This window comes from Delphinus delphis, chromosome 2 (genome assembly GCF_949987515.2).
Source record: "Delphinus delphis chromosome 2, mDelDel1.2, whole genome shotgun sequence".
Taxonomy (NCBI): domain Eukaryota; kingdom Metazoa; phylum Chordata; class Mammalia; order Artiodactyla; family Delphinidae; genus Delphinus; species Delphinus delphis.
Window position 1 is genome coordinate 10,568,544 of NC_082684.1, and position 21,251 is coordinate 10,589,794.

At 51.6% G+C, this 21,251-nt stretch overlaps 1 protein-coding gene and 1 pseudogene across 1 annotated transcript; one reads left to right on the plus strand and one right to left on the minus strand.

Annotated features, from left to right (window-relative positions):
* The window catches only part of LOC132419429 (serpin A3-8-like), a 118,068-nt pseudogene that overhangs the window by 55,364 nt on the left and 41,453 nt on the right, over positions 1-21,251 (plus strand).
* SERPINA5 (serpin family A member 5) lies at positions 5,397-16,100 on the minus strand. Its single transcript, XM_060003973.2, has 5 exons — positions 15,990-16,100; positions 9,509-10,130; positions 7,898-8,168; positions 7,391-7,538; positions 5,397-5,864 (listed from the first exon to the last, which is right to left on the minus strand). Exons 1-5 carry the CDS (start codon positions 16,077-16,079, stop codon positions 5,676-5,678), a joined length of 1,320 nt encoding a protein of 439 aa, XP_059859956.1. The 5' UTR covers positions 16,080-16,100; the 3' UTR covers positions 5,397-5,675.

Genomic DNA, 21,251 nt, shown 5'->3' on the forward strand with positions numbered 1-21,251 from the left:
GCGTGTGTAGGAGCATTTCGTTATCTGTACTCTGCGTCTTCACAGAAAATCACCATCAGGAATGGCATGTGGTCTCTCGTACTGGATTCTCCCAAGTGGCCAAAGCGCTTTTGCGTCTGTAGATGTTGCCACCTCGGGGCCACCTCGTTCCCACCTCGTTCCTTGGGGATAGGTGGCAGATAGCCACTTTGGGGTGCAGCTCTCTAGGAAACAGGAGAAGGTCACTGACGTCACCCACTTGCCATCCCAGCCCCCTGCACAGGTGCCTCTCTGCCTCTTCATTAACTGAGACGATATATGCAGAGGGCTTAGAAGAGTGCCAGGCACGCAGTAGGTGGCATCCAAGTGCTACCCAGTGTTAGGAGTGCCTCCCCCGCCCCCAGCACCCTGCACAGCCTAACAGGTGCTGGTGAAGAGCGAGCCTCCCAGGCTCCAGCCACCCGTGTCCCGTCAGTTCCGTGAACAGGACACACTCTCCCACCTCTGGGTCTTCTTCACTCACGTTGTGCGCAAGTAACGTTCGCTCCATTCACTCCTGCTCGTCCCTCAGCTCTTGGCTTCAATGCCACCACCCCAGAGCTCCCTCTGGAGCCCCAGCTGTAGAAAGTCCTTGGCTATCTCTCTTAGCGCCCTGTTCTCCTCCTTAACTGGTCTCCTGCTTCTGCCTTCACAACCCTAACCCCACACCTATGCTCTTTCCTACTTTTTTTTTTTAACGTTTCACTAAAAAAAGTCAACTTTCTAGTTTGAAACAATTTTAGATATACAGAAAAGTCGTAATGATGGTGCAGAGAGCTCCTGCGACATAAACATCTTACAGAGCCACGGTATATTTCTGAAAACTAAGGAGTGAGCCTTTTTACTGTATAGACTCATTTGGATTTCACTTTTTCCACTAATGTCCCTTTTCTTCTCCAGGATCCCATCCAAGAAACCACATTACACTTAGTTTCCAGGTCTCCTTAGTTTTACCTGGCCTGTGACAGTTTCTCAGGAGTCTTAATTTGTCCCAGCTGCCATAACAAAATACCACAGGCCGAGTGGCTTGTACGTGGTAGAAATCTACTCTTTACAGTTTTGAAGGCTGGACATCCAGGCTGGAGATCCGGGAACCAGCATGGCCAGGTGAGGGCTCTCTTCTGCTTCTGTCCACACATGGGAAGGAGCAAGAGAGAGCTCTGGGGTCTCTTTTTTTCTTTTTTTGTTTGTTTTAATATTTTTTTCTTATTAGTCATCCATTTTATACACATCAGTGTATACATGTCAATCCCAATCTCCCAATTCATCACACCACAACCCTCACCTCTGGGGTCTCTTTTTTTTTTTTTTTTTTTTCCGGTACGCGGGCCTCTCACTGTTGTGGTCTCTCCTGTTGCGGAGCACAGGCTCCGGACATGCAGGCTCAGCAGCCATGGCTCATGGGCCCAGCCACTCCACGGCATGTGGGATCTTCCCAGATCAGGGCATGAACCCATGTCCCCTGCATCGGCAGGTGGACTCTCAACCACTGCACCACCAGGGAAGCCCATCTGGGGTCTCTTTTAAGAGCACTAATCCCGTTCATGAAGGCTCCATCCTCATGACGTAGTCATCTCCCCATGACACCACCTTCTAATACCATCACACTGGGGGTGAGGATTTCAACATGTGAATTTTGAGGGAACACAAACCTTCAGTTCACAGCATCAGGCTTTCCTTGTTTTGCATAATCTTGGCACTTTTGAAGAGTATTGCTGGTCAGGTATTTTGTCGAATGTCCCTCAGTTGGGGTCTGTATGCTATTTTCTCATGATCAGGGTGAGGTTATGTGTTTGGGGGAAGATCCCACTGAGGCAATGCTCCCTTCTCATCACCCCATATCAGAAGAAAGAAGATGATAACACAACATACCACTGGTGAAGTTGACCTTGACCACACAGTCAAGGTATTTCACCCAAGGTTGTGGATGTCAGGTCTCTCCACCTAGCACTACTGTTCTTTACTTCCTGCTCTAATTGTCAAACTCACACTCCATAGCATTTGCCATCAACTGACATGCGATGTATTTTACTTTTCTTTTTTATTCTTTGTTATTTTTTTTGTTATGGTCACTCCATACTAGAATATAGTTCCTCCAGAGCAGAGATCTTTGTTGTTTTCTTCATTTATCTCCAGCACCTAGAGCAGTGCCAGGGGATATTCAATAAACATCTGTGGACAAAAGAATTACCCTCATCAGAGTTTGTAATTCTGCTCGTTTGTTTGTATACTTGGTTATTACCTAAGCCCGTGTCTGCTGGGCTCAACATTACACCCTTTTACTAGCTCCTTGCCTGATTCCCTGTAGGCACCCCATGAGCAATGGCCTTTGGATGAAAGAGCTAAATAAACAAGTGTAGTCTGGGCAAGGCTGTTTAATGGGGCATGAAGTGCTTCCTCTGGAGACCAAGTTCATTCTTTTTGGTATGGGTTTCTGCAGGGAGAGGTGGAGGAAGGAGTCCTGGGCCCTAGCCCTGTTCCTCCACTTTCTGGCAGCAGCAGAGTCCACACAGGGAGGGCCTCAGAGTGCACGTGGTCAGAGAGGGAAATGAAAGTGGGTTCCTAAGAACACAAATGAACTTGGCAACAGCTTCCAAGAAACTCAAAGGTGGGGTGACTGCTATGGGTTGGATTGTGTCCCCCTAAATTCCTATGTTGAAGTCCTAACCCCCAGTACCGCAGAACGTGACTGGAATTGGAGATGGCATCTTTAAAGAGATGATTAAGTTAAAATTAGGGTGGGCCCCAATCCAATATGACTGGTGGAGATTGGGAGATGAGAAGATTTGGACACAGACATACACACACACAGGGAAGCCCATGTGAGGACACAGAGAGAAGACGGTCATCTACAAACACAAAAGAGAGCCCTCAGAAGGAACCAGCCCTGATGACACCTTGATCTCAGACTTCCAGCCTCCAGGACTGTAAGATAATACATTTATGTTGTTAAGCCACTCCGTCTGTGGGACTTTGTTATGGCAGCCCTAGTAAATGAATACAGCGGCTAAGAAAGGGGGTCCTGAGGGGGACAGCCATGCCTATAATGTGGGCTCTGACAGACCTGGTACTTTATCTCACCTGATGAATGAGGTCTATCCCAGGGAGGGGCAGGTGGGGCTGATGGAGAAGCAGGTGTGGATGGGTGTGAGCGCCCCCTGGGGGGATGAGTGAAGCATCTATGGTATGCACAGATGGGAGAGTGAGGGGCAGGAAGAGGTCCAGGGAATGATTTAGGTGTGGCGTGGATGGCCAAACTACCCTGAAATCAGGAGGAGAAAGGAGACAAAACCTGGGCCTCATGTGCAGAGTCCCTGTCACTGGACCACAAGCACTGTCCCCTCTTTCCTCCTTGCTCTCCTTCCCACTCCCTGCCCTGGTCCAGGCTGAAGTTTCCACAATTTCCCATCCACACTGTAGCTCACTCAGCCTCATGCTCTCTCCAGCTGTTCCCTTGGCCTGGAAGTCCCAGGTCTGTTCCCAAGTCTGCTGTCTGCGAAGCCCTACATGCTCTTCAAGATCAGCTCAGAGTCACTTCTTCAGCAAAACCTTCCCTGAGCCCTCAGAAGTTAACTCTCTTTCTGTCTCTCTGAGTTCCTCTATCAGTTTGTTCAGCCCAGGATCGCGTGACAATTGACTTACATGACCTGCCATGACTCCCAGCTCGGAGCTTCCTTCCATGATACCCCAAATCTGCCACCCTGAGCCCGGCCCGCTCCCCACACGGGAGCTGTTTTGTGACTGTTTGCTGAGTGAACTTTAGACAGCGCTGGACCTTGGCCTTACACACATGGCACAGCCAGGACCTCCCCCTGACCTTGGACTGGCTGAATAAACTCTGAGAAAAATATTTGCCAAAAAAGACCAGGTGTTGCGAAAGGAAAAGGCACACAGGAGCGGGTCTGGCCCCATGAGGAGGCCCCATCCTCCAGAGCTTCCCAAGCCCAAAGCAAAAATGCAGACAAGGCGTCTGGCTCTGGTTGCAGCCATCTACCCTGCCGCCGGCCGACACCTGTGCCATCTGGGTCCCCGAGCCTGGGCCTTACACTGTCACCAGCAGGGGGGCTCTGGGCAAGCACTTATGTTGCCATCTGTGAAATGAGGACGCTGAGGTAGACCTTACAGGGTTGCTGAAGGATTAACGACATCACAGATGCAAAGTATCCCCACTGCTGGCATATAGTAGGTGCTCAGTACTTTGAGGGGTGGTCAGAGCTTGGGGTTCTGACCCCGTTAGTTCTAAGGGGCACCCACACAGTCCAGTCTCTGGGGTCAGAGCGCTGGCCACAGGTTCATGGAAAGCAAGCTTTGGGCATGTAAGGTGGGGCAACAGGCACTCAGGGGTCAGACTTGGGGGCAGCTAATTAGGGGAAAGTCTGAGACTGAGTGAAGGACTCATTCACTCATTCATTCATTGATTCTTGAAAGGGTCCAATCCCCTTTATCTGATAGACAAGGAAGCATGGTGGGTTTCGTGAAGGAGGAGAGTGAGCCTACCTGGATGACAAGAGAGCTGGTGCCCAGATGCACTTGACCTGGGCTTCTGTTTCTGGCTCATGTCTCCTCTGTGGCAGAGCCCGGGGCTGAGAGGGTGGTCTGGGGGCCACACTCCTGGGGTCAAATCCTGCCTCCACCACCAAGGAGCTGTGTGACTAGGTATATTACCTGTCCTCTACAAGCCTCACCTTCCCTATCTGTAAAGTGGGGATAAGAGGAGTGCCTGCCTGGTACAGGATATTGTGAGGGGTAAGTGCAACCATTCAGATTAAGCGCCTAGCATCAGTCCTGGAACATAAGCTATTAATGTTGCTGTTCCCAGAGCTACTTCCAGAAGGACAACGACACCCAGTGTTTGCAAAATGCTTTATTGTTATTGCTGACACTAAAATCCACAGTTAGTCATCAGGGTCTTCAACTGATACTCTAGTATTTGCAACAGGCCTCCATTCTCGCCCCCCCCCCAGCCAAGCCCACGAGGTTGTAAATGTACCCACAGGACGGTACAAACCTGGGATGGCCGTGTCCACCCTGCCGTCCACCTGCTTTCCTTAAAAGATGGGTGGCACTTGGATGCATTGAAATCACCTGATTTGTGGGGAACATTCTACACTTTTTATATGATTTCAAGGATCCTCCAGTCCTTGACCTGACCCTTCATTGTATACGTGGGGAAACCGAAGTCCAGAGAGCGACAGTATTACTCAATGTCACACAGCTGGGACAGAAGCCCCACTTCATACCCCCATTCCAGTGTCCTTTCCAAACCATGGCAAACTGGTAGCTGGTATTACAGACAGGTGGGAAACTAGGCTTGGGAATATGCTTCCTGGTGGAAATATCTACTGGAACAATCCTCCTGGATTGGATTCTGAGCTTCTCTCTGCCACTGGCATGCTGTGTGGCCTCTCTGGATCTCAGTGCTAGTCTCCATGGATGAAGGGTGAGAGCAAAACCAAATGTTCTCCAAAGCACCCGTCTTGCAATCGTGTGGAAAGAAGCAATCATCAGTATTTCAATGTTATTGTTATTATTATTATTTGTGGAAGCCTCATTAGTCAATTAAACCTGTATGTCACCAGCTCCCAGCAGATACATGGCCATAGTGCACCCTCATCTTCCACTATGGAAGCCCGTGCCTTTCAGGAGAAATTCCCATCTCAAGGGCGAGTCACTTTGCCGAGGAAAAGGATGTGTTTGTTGTTCTCCACAATGAGCATCAGAAAGGGCCTGTTGAATACTACCTTTTGAGAGCTCATCCGGGCAGATCTGAACATGAAGATTGTCCCCGTGGCTGCAGCCGCTTGGGTTCCCGACTCGTCCACCTCCACCATGGCTTTGTGAACCATCTGCAGGGGAGACATCAGGCGTCACCGAGCCACCAGGGGCTGGGAGATGCCATCAGGGGAAAACGGACAAGTTTCTGCCAGCAGCATCACTGTGAAAGTTTCTGTGCTCCTGAGCCATGAAGCAGATAGGAGATGATGTGATTGAACAACTACTGTGCACCACGGCTTACAGGTGAGTGCATGCGTGTCTTTCATTGAATTCTCACTGCATCTAGCAGCAAGGGTGTGACTCTCCAAGTTTATAGAGAGAAAGGAGGCTCAGAGAGGTCGAGTAATTGCTGGAGGATGCTAGCTCCTTCACACACCAGCTGGTGAGTGAAGGAGCTAGCATCCAATTCTTAGTTTTGATTGCTTCAGACAAGACACCTTCCCCCAAGGCACGGTGCTGGGTAGGGTTTCCCATTGTTCAGAGGACAAGATGCAAAGTGAAACCTTTGCTTCCTGAGGGAAAAGAGGAGAGAGAGAGAGAAAGGATTTGGAATGAGGAATGGGATGGAATAGGATAGGATAGGATAGGATAGGATAGGATAAGATAGGATAGGATAGGATAGGATAGGATAAGATAGGATAGGATAAGGTAGGATAGGATAGGATAAGATAGGGTAGGATAAGGTAGGATAGGATAAGATAAGATAGGATAAGGTAGGATAGGATAGGATAAGATAGGATAGGATAGAATAGGATAAGATAGGATAGGATAAGATAGGATAGGATAAGATAGGATAGGATAGGATAAGATAGGATAGGATAGGATAGGATAGGATAGGATAAGATAGGATAGGATAAGATAGGATAGGATAGGATAAGATAGGATAGGATAGGATAGGATAAGATAGGATAGGATAAGATAGGATAGGATAAGATAGGATAGGATAGGATAGGATAGGATAGGATAAGATAGGATAGGATAGGATAGGATAAGGTAGGATAGGATAGGATAGGATAGGATAGGATAGGATAGGATAAGATAGGATAGGATAGGATAAGATAGGATAGGATAAGGTAGGGTAGGATAGGATAGGATAAGATAGGATAGGATAGGATAGGATCGGATAGGATAGGATAAGATAGGATAGGATAGGATAGGATAAGGTAGGATAGGATAGGATAAGATAGGATAGGATAGGATAGGATAAGATAGGATAGGATAAGATAGGATAGGATAGGATAAGATAGGATAGGATAGAATAGGATAAGATAGGATAGGATAAGATAGGATAGGATAAGATAGGATAGGATAGGATAGGATAGGATAAGATAGGATAGGATAGGATAAGGTAGGATAGGATAAGGTAGGGTAGGATAGGATAGGATAAGATAGGGTAGGATAAGATAGGATAGGATAGGATAGGATAGGATAGAATAGGATAGGATAGGATAAGATAGGATAGAATAAGATAGGATAGGATAGGATAAGATAGGATAGGATAGGATAGGATAGGATACGATAGGATAGGATAGGATAGGATACGATAGGATAGGATAGGAATTTCTGAAAGCAGGTGCTCAGGAGCTTCTGGGCTCACCTCAGACACCTGGATGTTGGAATGGTTGGAGATGCTGGTCAGGTCAGCATAGGAGGTGAAGACATCTCTGATCCCCAGCTTGGGGAGGACTTTCTCCAGCTGATAGGAGCCCTCAATGGAGAACTTGGGTAGGTGAAGCTCAAGCTGCCTGGAAAGAGAAGACCTTTCTTGGACCCTCCCAGAGCACTGGCTCCCTGAGCTCACATTCCTGCCATCTCTTCTTGGTTTCATAATGCTCCTCCAGCACGCTGCCTACAATGGAACCCATCCTACTCTACACTTGGACCTGGGCTGCCCCCAGAGGTCACTGCCCACTCTGACGGCCCCGCCAGAAAACCCAGCTTCCAGCCCTGGTCCCTCTATCTGGGTCAGGCCAGAGGGCTGGGACTTCACATGATGCCTCTGGGCTGGGAGGCGGCTCCCCGGCCAGGTGAGTTCTCCCACCACTGCCGTGTGGCCCTGCAGGTGTGCAACAGCAGGCTGGCCCTGGAATAGTGTGAAGAATACCTCTTCATGGGCATCTTGAGCCACTTCCTCAGTGTTTTCTCTGTCAGGCCATTTTCCACCTGTCCCATCCCGCCCTCACGGGGGAGAATGAAGAAGGCGGTGGCGTTCCCTTGGTAGGGGACCCCTACCACCCTGCAGGAGAGGTTTCGGTCCAGGAGGTAGTAAAACTGATCCTCTCGTTTCATCATGGGTACCCGCACCACCGTCTCCGAGGTCACGTGGAAGTCCTGCTCGTGGGTGCTTTTGCGGTTGAAGCTTGTCTCCCACTTAGCTAAAGATTAAAATGGAAAAGGAATTAAACATTCTCAGCTGCCAATGAAAAGTGTGCAGACACTAAACCTACCAAACAGACAGCATCCTCTTTGGAGCAGTCTTATGGGCAGAAGTGACTGCCAAACGTCTTGAATATAAAGACAAGCCACTTCCTAATTCGGGGGACAGGCTTGAACGTTTTGTGGGGCTTTATTTCCACATTTGCAAAACAAGGAGGTTGGTTTTCGTGTCTTCAGAGACCCTTCACCCCTAATGTCGTTTGTCTGAATCTCTGATGTTTCTACTCAAGGTCAAACATCCCAGTGAAAAGGGTAACTAATATGTATGGCTGACAAAGCTACACTATATCTGGGTGAGCTATTCTCTTTTTCCGTCTTTTCCCAATATTTGATCTCAATCTGGGTTTGGGAGAAAGGTTGGAAAGGTTCCTGCAAAAACATGATTTTTCCTGCTGAGAAGTCTGTGATTATGCTTCTTGCTTTGTCTGCTTGGGACATTTTGTTCAAAGTGGGACAAGTAATTGTTTCCATTTTCTTACTAGTGATCAAATATAGATCCCTCCCGCACGCCCCACCTAGATTATTTCACAGCTGTCCTCTGCAGCCTAGCCCTGGACCAGGGGACAAGAAATCTTAGAGCCCAAGCCTGATACTCACCATCTGTGACCACGGGAAGAGGGGGGCTTGGTTAACAGTTTAACTATTTTCCTCTATCCTTTTCCCTCCCTGCCCCTCCCCCATCCCCAGCAGGCCCCGCGCAGGGTGCTCAGCGGCTCAGTATCTAGAAGGAGAAGCAGGTGTACAAGCTGAGATGAGTAGGGATATTTACAAGCAATGCCAGGGAGATAAAGATGGGGGGGGGTCAGCTCTTGGGGAGGGGGGAGAGGACTGTTCAGGGGAACAGGCTCTTGTCCCAGGATTTCTCGGTTGAGGAAACAGCCCCTAGGAGGATATGGGTACAAGAGAGCATCTGGGAAATGCCCTCTCAGGCCCTTCTAAGGCCCACAGTCCTGCCCTGAGTAGCTATGCTGTCAGTTTCTCTGGCATCGTGGCCTTGAAAAACTCAGGCTTCAGAGCCTCTGTGGAAGCTGTTGCTTTAAGTGCCCCCAGGGGCACGACCAGGAACCAGCTCTTCCCCAGTGGAGGAAACAGCATCCGGGGACTTTCACTCCACCTTATGCAGTAAGAAGACACTGTCTCACCCAGCTGCTGTTGGCTTCAGTCTATCAACAGGGATCAGAAAAGAATAAAGCCACTCCCACTCTTTCATGTGTGCGGGAATTGGCTTGGTTTTGTTTTTTGACAAAAGCATCTTAAAAGAGAAAGCTCAGGGCCTTACCTTTAAAGAAAATGTAATTCACTATGACCATGACCTCAGTGCCATCCAGGCCCTTAACCAAGTCCACAATCTTGCCTTTCGTTTGCTTTGCCACGTAATCATTGATCTGCTTCTGGGCCCCTTCAGGGTCCTCAAAGTCGGTGGGGAAAGTGTCTGCCAGGTACAGCGTCCTTATGGCGCCCAGGAAGGCCTCCTCCATGGGCACGGCGGGCTTGGTGAACAGGGCGTTGCCGAGGCTCAGCTGGAGGCCGTCTCTGGGCCGCTCAAGCTCCCACAGCAGCCTCTGGGAGGCGCTGTGGAGCTCCTCCTCCTGGCCCTCCTGGGGGCTGAGACCCAGGCCCGCCAGGACCTGCGCCTTCGTGTTGCACCGCGCCCCCAGGGAGAGCATGGCCAGGCTCACGGAGATGCTCAGAGGGGAGAAGAAGATGTTCTGGTCGGGGGCAGCTGCGGCCAAGGCCCTGTAGAGGTCGAAGACAAAGTCCCGGCTGCCAGGGGCCACCGTGGCGACTGCGGGCGACAGCTCCTGAACTCTCTTCTTCTGGGGTCGGCGCAGGGCGGCCATCCGCGGGCTCAGGAGTACCAGGCACAGGAGTAAAGGGAGCCGCATCGTGGCTGCCCAGGCCTGAAAGGGAGGGTGGGCAGGTCACAAGCAAGGCTGCCATTCCGGGAGGCGGCACCATCAACCAGCAGCCTCAAAGGGCGATGCTGAACCGGAGAGGCTGCGAGTGAGCGTTTAGGTAGCGCGGGAGGGACTGCAGCACAGAGACTCGAGGACATGGGCATCGGTGGGTGGGGAGAGCAGGCACCAGGCGGAGGGGAGAGATCCCACGTGGTGACTGGCCCCCAAGGCGAGAAGCCTCCCTCACCCACGTCGAGGTACGCGTCACAGGGGGATGGGCCGTGGGGCGGAGGGTTCTCCCGTGTTCGGCCGGGTTACCGTCCCTGAGGTTACCGGGACCTGGCAGCCTGTTTCCTTACATGGCCCCTAACCCTCACTTCCTTCCCTGGGTGTAGCATTTGCAAGACCTCGTGTCCTTGTCTGAGCTCAGGGCCTTGAGCCGTGGCCCCTGCCACACTGCTGGATTCGTCCCTGTGCTTTTGGAGCACCTACTCCATGGCGTGGTGGCTAGCGTGCCAGCCTCCTGTGGTTCATCAGTGAACTTCCCCAGGGGCTTCCCCAGGGGCTGCTCCAGGACCCCTCAAAGCCATCCTTGTCCGTCATCAGAGGCACCTTCCCCCCTTGAGGAAATTCCGCCCTCTTAACGTGAGCCCCCCAACTTCCCTTCTCATCTGTGATGGGCTGAATTGTGTCCCCCAAATCCATTCATTGAAGTCCTAACCCGCTGTACCTCAGAATGTGACTGTATTTGGAGACAGGGCCTTTCAAGAAGTAATTAAGTTAAAATGAGGTCGAGCGGGCCCTGATGCAATGTGGCTGGTGTCCTCATAAGAAGAGGGCACTAGGACACAGACACACACAGACTGAGGGGCGACCACGTGAGGAATGTGAGGGCACAGGGAGGAGGAGACATTCACGTACAAGCCGAGGAGAGAAGCCCTAGGAGGAACCAGCCCTGCTGACCTTGGACTTCCAGCCTCCAGGACTGTGAGACCATAAATGTGTGTTGTCTGAGCCCCCAGGCATCTCTTCTTCCGTGTCTCCCCCAGGTGAGGAGCCCCTCAGTTTCCTTTTGTCTGTCTACAGCCTCTCAGGTGGGCCCTGGGGGCTCCTGCATCATTCTGGCCTTGTCCTCCGCCCACAGTCTCTCGCATGACCACCTTCCTAGACCCCTCCTCTGCATCCAGAAATCCTTCCTGGGCCCGGGCCTCCTAAAGCCCTCCTTCCACCCCCGTGAACAGTGCAGAGACTCTGCAGCCCAGCAGCTGGGGTTCAAGTCCCAGTCCCACTGCTTCCTCCAAAGTGTGATGTGGTACAAGTCGGTTACACCCATGCCACTGCCCCACCTGTACAATGGAGGTCGTGACCGAACCTCCACCAGCGGCTGGGGCTTTAATGACCCACATACGTAACGTGCTTGGAGCAGTGCCCGGTGCAGACATGCTGTCCAGGTGTGAGTTGCGGTGTGGCAGCGACTGGCCAGAGCCCCACCCGAGACCCCCGTTTCCCCAGCTGTACCGTGGGGTACATGCTTTCACACACACACTCTCGTAGCAGCCTGGTGGCGGCTGGACAACTAATTCCCACGGTGGCCTGACTGACCCCTGATGAGACCTCGCGCTTGGCGTGCATCTCCCGGTGGACACCGTGTCATCAGGTGCCCCAGGCCCAGGGCGAGCACAGACACAGAGTCACAGACCCACGCAAAACCAAACTGCAAAGAGCCCCAAAGAGCTGCATTGGACGTGGCTGGCGTGGGGGACACCAGGGAGCTCGGGGATCGGCAGTCCTGGCCGTCTTTGTCTGAATGAAATTGACGGACTCAAGCAAGTCATGCTCACCACCCCTGGCCTCCCAACTGCACCTGAGCCCACAAAGGAACTTCATTTAGACGATTCTGTCTGCAGAACCTCCAGCTACCCTGAACCAAATATAGCGGCCCGAGCAGTCCCCATGCCCGTGGGAGGCCCGAGTGCATCGCCAGCACCCGCCACTGCTGGGTGCTGCACTGTCTTGACATATATCAACTGCTATAGCCTCTCACCCGCCCACGGAGGCAGGTTCTGTCACTGGCTCCATTTTACAGACGGGTCATCTGAGGCTCAGAGAGGATGACTTGCTTGCTAGTAGTGGCAAAGCTACTAGGGTTCAGACCTAGTTCTGACCCTCACAACTCATGCTCTGAACCGCCACACCGTTTAGCTCCCCCAGATCCCTGGTCCCCCTCCTCTGTATCACAGCCTCCGGATCCTGTATTCTTGGCCTCCACAGTCACCACCGATAGCCCCTACTCTGCAGAGAATTAAGAAACAGGCTTCCCATGCTGACACTCCCTTTTTGTTCCCACTTTGAGACTTGCCTTCACGGAGGTCTGTAAAGGACATGGGTGGGTGGTGTGATCTCTGTGTCCTTTAGCGTGCGGAGTGTTAGAATCATCAATGTAGCAGGAAGCTGCTGAAGAAGCAGTTCAGCTCACCAACCCCCCAGCTCCCAGACACAGATTAACACCGAGCTGATAATTACCCTAAAAGAAATACTTTCAAAGAATAGCTACAGATCGCAGAGGAGTTTTCTGCTTAGACGGAGCCCAGGGGCAGCTGGCGGGGGAGCAGGAGTGAGAGTTCCAGTCTCCCATCCTCCCACCCCTGCAGCCTGGTGACCTTGAGCCAGGCCCTTCCCCTCTCAGGCTTCAGTTTCTTCATAAAAACCTAGAGGTCTGGTGCCGTGGCTCCACCACTGCCTGACCCCCCTGAAACACCAGCGATCTGATGGGCCAGAGCCACTTCTCTGAATGCCCCATGAGTCCCCGTAGAGAGCAAGGGCTCAGCTTCCCTCTGGCTCCCCTGGGCTGCAGGTTTGGGACCCAGAAAACCTTGCTCCATTTAGCTCTCTCTCTCTCCCTCTTATTGAATCCACTGTTTATTAAGGACCTGTTAGACACTCTATAAATATTACTGCATTTCATCTTTACCAAAAGTGTTATTAGCCCCATTTTACAGCCAAATAAACTGAGGCTTAGCAAAATGGAAAAGCTTGTCCCAGCCAGTGAGTGATGGAACCAGGTTAAGATCCAGATTCTTCTGACTGGTGTACACGCTGCCTCTTGGCTGCCTTTTATGGCTCTGAGGAATGACACATTGTTCCCCCTCCTCTGTGGCTGCTGGTGAGTATCCCTGGGTCTCCCCCAACCTGTTCACACGAATTAGCTCATTTACACTCCTCCACAGCAACATGGAGTTGGTGTCCTTGTCACAACTGTACGGAAGAGGAAACAGAGGGTCAGAGAGGTTACTTCTGAGAAAATGGAGGCCCAGGGGTGCTCGTTTCAGGTTTCCTAGTTTCTAAGCCCAGTCTTTGCCATTACACTCCTGGGCGTCTGGTACAAATATACAGCTTACAGAGTTTTGTGCCAGCTTTGAGCCGGTGGAGAGTCTGCTCCAGGCTCTGTGAGCCTGGCTCTCAGGACACCAGCCCTCTCAGCGGGCCGGCAGAGCCTGGCCTGGCTGACCCTCGCCTGGGCCCCTGACGCCAGTGTGTCTGCAGAGATGCTTCCGCGTGTCAGAGGGAAGAGAGCAGATCGATCAGTTTTATCTGGCATCCCAGGCCAAAGGGACTTGCGGCGACAGAGGGTGGGCATGGAGTAGGCAGGCCCCGGGCAGTCCTTCCCCTGGTCCCCCACCATCCAGACCCAGAATCTGCTGGCGTGTATTCCAAATGTTAGGCAACAAAGTCCCACTGAGGTAGACTTTGGACTCAGCCATGGGAGGTGTGCAGCTCAGAAGGGTCTGTCCACTACCTGCTAATTACGCAAGGAGATAGATACAAGATGTGGAGCCCAGGCAGAGAGCAAAAGACAAAATCACAACTTCCCCTGGATCCTATAGACCAGGGGGCAGAGCTTCCTGGAATCAGTGACCTGGGGGACTTTCCTAGGATGGGGACTCCCTCCCCATCTCCAGACTATCAGCAAGGCTTGCCAGTTTCTAGCTCCGAATCTGCCTGCCTCTCCCAATTTTCCCTGCCACCATCCTAATGGAAGCCTTTTTTTTTTTCTTTCACCTGGACCCCACTTCTCCTGGGCCTGAGAGCCATTCTACATACATAAGTACATTCTGAAAGAATCCCCTTCAATCACAAACATGGTCAAGCCACTCCCCTGCCTAAGAACATTCTTGCTGCCCAGTGGCTTGGTAGAACCAAACTCTGATTTGCACGATACCCCATGAGGATGCGTGCAGTCGGGCTCTGTCTTGCTGTCCCCAGCCTCACGTGACCAGCTCTGTCTCCCAGGGCACACTTCTTCTTTTTCAATTCCTAACACAGAAGCCCCATCCCAGCCATGGGCGCTTGCACACTCTGCTCTCCCTCCTGGAGCCCTTTCTCCACCTTTCTCACAAGGACCAGTTTCTCCCTGAGTCCAGGTCTCCACTTAACTGTCACTTCTTGGTGGTACCTCGTCCACACGTGACCACGCCCTCTCCGCCATTATTCTCTATAACAGCCCCTTTGATTGTTTCTCTCATGGCTCCATCAGCTACAGAAGTGCAATTACGTATGCGTGTGCTGTTGACCCCTCTTGTTCCGGCCTCTCCCCCGCTAGAACATGTGCTTGTAAGAGAGGACCCGCATCTGTGCTGGTCCCGCCGTGACACTTTCAGTCAAGGGGTGATGCTCAGACACCCCTGTGAATGAATGGATGAGTGGATGGATGAATGGACCCTGTCTCCTTCTCTGTAGTTCGGAGGTGTTAGACCACACGCTGGCCACCGAGTTTTGGGAATGAGCCAGGCTGGGCGTCCCGGGCTGAGCCCTCGTGGCCCTGGGGCTAACATGCCAGCTGACCTTGAATAACTCAGCTGACCTTGAATAGCTCAGCTTCAGTTTCCTTTCTCTTTCTTTTTTAAAACCACTTTATTGAGGCTGGACTGACACCCCAAAACCTGTACATATTTAATGTAGACAACTCGATGAGTTTGGAGAGAAGTACACATCCATGAAACCATCACCACCATCAACGCCTGAACACATCCATCACCTCCCAAAGTTCCCTCCCGCCCCCTTTATTCTTCAAGCTGCAGTTTCTGGATCTGTCAATAAGGATGTTGGCCCGGGGGAGCAGTTTCCCTTTTATTGTTGCATTTCATGCCAAAAGCCCCATCCTTAGAAAAACTGAAAATTTCACTCACTTCACATCCACATTTTGTTTATCTAACAAAAGGCAAAATGGCATCTGGAACTCTGACAACCACTCTGGGTAGCAGCCTCTGGGCAGGGCAGCCTTATCTCAGGGAAACAGATTATATTTGAACATTTTCCCTGGTTTCTAAAGGTCCAAGGTTCCAGGCACAAAAAAGAGTAGACGCTATGGTTGATCGAGCACGTCCTGGGTACCAGACATTTTGTCCCCGTTCAGGGTTTCTCAGCGCTGCTGGCATTTGGAGCTAGATCATTCTCTGTGGTGGGGGCTGTCCTGTGCATTGCGGGGTGTTCAGCAGCATCCCTGGCCTCTACTCTCTGGAAGCCAATAGCAGCCCCCACGCCCCAGTTATGACAACTAAAAATGCCTCCACACACACCAGATGTGCTCTTCACAGTCACACCATGCAAGGGGTGCAATCATTTGCATCTTATCCACGAGGAAGCTGAGGCTCAACCAGATTTAGTGCCATCCCCAAGACCACACAGCAAGGGGCGGGGTGTCCCCCACTTCTCTGCTCCAGAGGCCCTGGCTCCCTCCCCACCACTGTGTCCTGCTCACCCTGGGGCACCTCCAAAGTTTCTAAGCCCTCCAAATCCCGTAACTCCAGAGTCCATTCCTCGGCCCTGAGCCCACGGCCCTCCATCCACTGTGCCTGTACTTACTCTGTCCAGTGGCCGAGCGTGGACACAGCAGAGGCGACGGTCGGTTGGGCTTGGTAAAGAGCGGAGGGCTGGCTGGACTGGAGCCAGCATCTGTCACTGACTAGAGCAGGGCCCTGACTCCGCCCCTCCCGTGGCCCCGCCCCAGCCAGCCTCGCCCTGTCCTATCCTGGCAGGGCTTCTAGGCCTACCAAGCCAAAGCCATCTGAGCTCTGACCAGGGCCATCTCGTCATTGCCCCGAAAGCCCTACACCAGCCACCACCTGCCAGCAATGGCACGAGCATCCCAGGCAGACCAGGATGGACAGGTGACCAGCTGCCGGCTGGTCCAGACGCAGGAAAGGAGACATCCTCTCAAACCTCCTCCCTTCCTCCGGGCTGATCCTTTTGTTTCCTGCAGCCAATTTGCTGCAGGTCTGGAGGAGTGAGGACCCAAGCTCTTCAAAGTCTTGTGTGCTTACTAGATTCATGGACCCCTGTCGCCAGATCCCGGTGGAAATTAGATGGATTGAGAGGGTCTCACAATGGCTGAGATGAGGGATCACTGTATCCACCCCTCTCATTGCATTCATAACTGAACCGAGGCTCAGAGAGATAACGGAACTTTTCAGAGATGTGCATCAGTTAGGGACAGAGCGGGGCTGAGTGCCCAGGTCGCTGTCTCCAAGGCCAGGGCTCTTCCCTATGCAAAGGTCTGTCTCCAGGATTTCTGTGGGCTCACTTGGACTGTCCTTTTCTACCTTGAAATTGGGGCTTCAAAACTCAGCCCCACACTTTCAAGAACATTTCCAAGTGCTAGGGTGTTGGCTCAACCCTTGTTTCATTTCCAAGGTCCCCATGCCTGGGGCTTCCTAATACCGGGGTATCCAGTGTGTGGCCATGACCCAGAGGTTGTGTGGGTGACTGTCGCGTGTGGAGTTGGTGGAGGAAACAGAGGGCCAGGCGTTACCAAAAGGAAGCGATCCTGGTGCTCAGCAACCAGGGTCGCTCTACAACCTCTGAGATGTCCCCCTTCTCGCTCCCTGATTCCGGGCCCAGTTATGGCCCATTACGTCTTTTAGTCCTTACAACCACCCTGCAAAGGGCATAATACTGAACTTTATCTCAACCTAGAGATAAGCACAGTCACTACCAGGCATCAGGTGCTTGCTTTGTGCTCTCTGCCCTTGCAACGCGCTAGATGATGGGCACCAGCATCCCCATGGAATCCGTGAGAAGACGGAAGCTGAGAGAGGTTAGGTGATCAGCCCAAAAGTACACAGCTAATAGGGAGAGGCATTAACAAGGAGGAGCTAGGTCCCTTCTGTCCAGGTTTTGCTTTCTGTCCATTGTGCCATGTGACATAAGCAAAAATCCTTCATCTCATAGTCTAGAGATTCCTAAACTATGTTCTATACGGAGGGAATCAGTGTTGCCTACCTATAGTAGGATGGATAGAAGTCCCCCAAAGATATTCACATCCTAATACTCAGAACCTGTGACTGTGACCTTATATAACAAGAGGGATTTGCAGATGTGATTGAGTTAAGGATCTTGAAATGGGGGGGTATTATGGATTTCCCAGGTGGGTCCTAAACGTAACCACAAGGGTCCTTCCTTATGAGAGAAAGAGAGAGAGGAGAGAGTGAGAGAGAGGGGTGGGAGATCAGAGTCAGAGGAGGCGATGTGATCAGGAAAGCTGGAGGAGAAAAACAATGTGATGAGAGGCCGTGGGCCAAAGCACTCCAAAAGCAAACCCTGCCAACATCTTGATGTTGGCCCAGAAACCCGTTTGGACTTCTGACCTCCAGAACTGTAAGAGAATACATTTGTGTTGCTTTAAGCCACTAAGTGTGTCATAATTGGTTACAGCAGCAACAGGAAACTAGTGTAATACTCCCAAACAGGTTCCCGAGGAAACTATGTGGGAAAGATGGGACTAAGCAGATGCTGAAGGCCTTCTCCAGCCCGTGTGCCTGTCCGTGGAGACAGCCCATGTACCACGTCCCAGTCCTTACATTTTAAGGACTATCTTGAGAATTTGGGGAACGGGGCAAACCCTGACTGCCTATTGTCACTCGGCAGGGTTCTGAAGGAATGGGGGCTGGGAATGGGTCCATTTGGAGAAGTTTTGAGGGTGTCTCAGGGCCTGGATTAGTCTGCTCTGGCTGCCAGAACAAAATACTACAAACTGAAAGGCTTAAACGGCAGAAATGTGTTTCTCACAGTTCTGGAGGCTGGAAGTCCAAGATCAAGGTGATGGCAGGGTTAATTTCTGGTTAGATCTGTCTTCCTGGCTTGTAGATGGTGCCTTCTTGCTGAATCCTCACACAACCTCTTCTGTGTACATATGGGGGGACAGAGAAAGAGGGGGAGAGAGAAAGAGAGGGAGGAGAAGCAAGCTCTGGTGTCTCTTCCTCTTATAAGGATACTAGTTCAGTGGGATTAGGGCCCCATCCTTATGACCTCATTGAACTTTGATTACTTCCCTAAAGGCCCTTCCTCCAAATACAATCATGTTGGGGGTTCAGGCTTCAATATATGAAGTTTCAGAGGACACAATTCAGTCCATGACAACTGGGGTGAGAGAGTAAGATGGGCCAGTGGCCAGAATATGGGAATTTAAAGGACCTGGTAAGTCATGCTAGATTTATTTTTCCATTGACATCAAGAGCAACAGAGAGCACAATTCCCAATAGGCGAGCTTCACCCTGGGCAGAGTTGGGTTCTGTCACCCCCCTGAGTGTGTGTGTGACAATGTGGAACAGAAATGCCTTTCAGTGGGGGCTCTTACTATTCCGCCTGCCTGGTCCCCACCACCGTCAGCCCGCTTTACCTGTTCAGGTGACCTACCAGCTCTGGCAGGCATGTGAAGTTGTGACCCTGCTTTAGAGGAGAGTTGTGATAAAATATAAAATGAAATAACAATAGCGAACATTTGTGGAACAGCAAAGATGTGTGCTTTACATACAGAACCTCATCCAGAATCTACAGTAGGCTTATGTGTTAGGTAGCATCATCTCCATTTTACAGGTGAGGGAACTGAGGCACAGAGGGATGGCCCAAGTCCCACACTGTGTCATGGGTTCAACTGTGTCCCCCCAGAATTGAAGACTTAACCACCAGTATCTCAGCATGTGACCTTATTTGGAAATAGGGTCATTGCTGCTGTAATTAGTTCAGATGAGGTCACACTGAACTAGGGTGGGTGCTCAATCCAATAAGACTGATGTCCTTATAAAAGGGGGAAATCTGGACAGAGACACACACACAGGGAGAACGCCATGTGAATATGAAGGCAGAGATCTAGAAGCCAAGGAACACCAAAGATGACCAGCAAAGCCCCAGAATCCAGGGGAGAGGCCTGGGACAGATGCTCCCTCACAGCCTCAGAAGGAGTCAACTCTGCCATCACCTTGATCTTGGTCTTCTGGCCTCCGGAAGAGTGGAACGGTACATTTCTGTTGTTAAACCACTCAGATGTGGTCCTCTGTTAGAGCAAAACTAATACACTAACCAACTAGTATACTCAGTGATTGGTAGATTCCAGGTTCAAACACAGGCATTCTGACTCCAAAGTCCAGGTTCTATGCTCAGATGCTCTGTGGCCTCTTGGTAACTCCTGGAAAGAGCTTGTCACTGTGCCTCGCTCATTGCAGGTGCACAGAGCTTGGAATCCATTAGTCTCAGACCTGCTCTGTCTCAGAAAAGGACTCCTCACCTTCCCAGGCAGCCAGGGATGAAGCAGACACCCTCCTGCCTTTCACATGTTCACACGTTCACACGCTCAGTCAGAGCTAGGGGCTCCCAGGCCTGTATCTTCTGCGGATCCCACGTGCATCCACCACCCCGCCGCCCACTGCTGCAGCTGCTGTGGGATTACACGCCCACTTACAGGTGCAGAAACTGAGATCTGGAGAGGTAAGAGCTAGCCCCTCAGCACAGGTAACGGAGAAGCTGGAGCTGCAGGCTTTCTGTCTCACCCCAAATTTCAAGTTCCTCTTCCTCCACTGCGGAAATCCCTCTGGCTTCCTGGCTCGTGGCCAATCTCCACTCAGTAACTCTTTGTTGAGTGAGAGAATGAATAACTAAATGAACCCATGATGCTTCTCTCCACACCTGCTTACGAGGGCCATGAAATTCGTCCCTGCACTGGCACCTGGGTCCCCCAGGCTCCACGATGACACTCCTCATGACACTCACTTGCCTCCCTCTGCCCTCCCATCACAAAGTACAAAAAAGATTTCGCCTTTCCTGCCAGAGGAGAATGACAGAAATCGCTAGCATACCCACCCGGTCCCAAAGAAGTGAGCGTGCCTCCCAAAAGGTAAATCATAGGTCACACACAGACCCGTAGATCTCTTTTTTTAATGCTCCAAAAGGGCATTTTGAAATCTGAGAAGCTGGACTAAATATTTACCCAATCAATTCCGGGGATGTGTCAGGGGGTGGTGATGCAGAACAAATAGCTCGAGGACCTTGCTCAGGGCACAGCCTTTTCCATTCATTCATTCATTCATTCATTCAATCACCAGCTATTGGTTGGGCCTCAGCCACATGCCAGACCATACGATCAGCGCTGAGGCCAGTTCCTGGGGTGAGTGAAGAGAATGCAGGGTGAACAGGGTCCTGCCTCTGAGATGTTCCTTCTAAGAGGGACGAGGGTTGGCCGGGATGCGGGGCAGAGATTAATGTCAGCCAATCATGTCTGATGGTAGGATGACAGTCTGCCTTAGGGAGGGGAGGAGGCATGTGTTGGAAATCCTGGTAGACTCTCAGGGATGGGGAAGGGAGAATTCTGGGTGATAGGGATCTGTGGGGACCAGAGGCCCGAAGGTGGGAAGCTATGGGCAACCTGGAAAGACAGCAAGAGTTTCCGTGACTGCAGTCATGGGGTACATGAGAGCAAGAGGAGGGGCTGGGGCAGGAAAGGCGGCAGGGACCAGGTCAGGGAGGACCTTGACTGCAGCTAGAGGAGTTTGAACTTTATCCTGTAGGCAATAGGGAGCCATTGAGTCCTTCTGAGCAGGGGAGGGATGAGCTCAAGCAAAATAAGGAGGCATCACCCTCAAGGCTAAACTGGGGGGTGACTGCCCCCCTTTCCTCCCCTTTTTCACACCAGGGCTTGACTTTCACACATCACCCCAGTGGTGTCGTTGCCATAGTAACCCTAGGCCTGCATCTTCTTGCAGGCTTGTCTGGGACTCTTAAATCCACCCCCCCCCCACTTCTGCAGGGGCAGACTGGGGAGTGCGTCAGCCTGGGCCCGACTTTATTTCTGGCTGT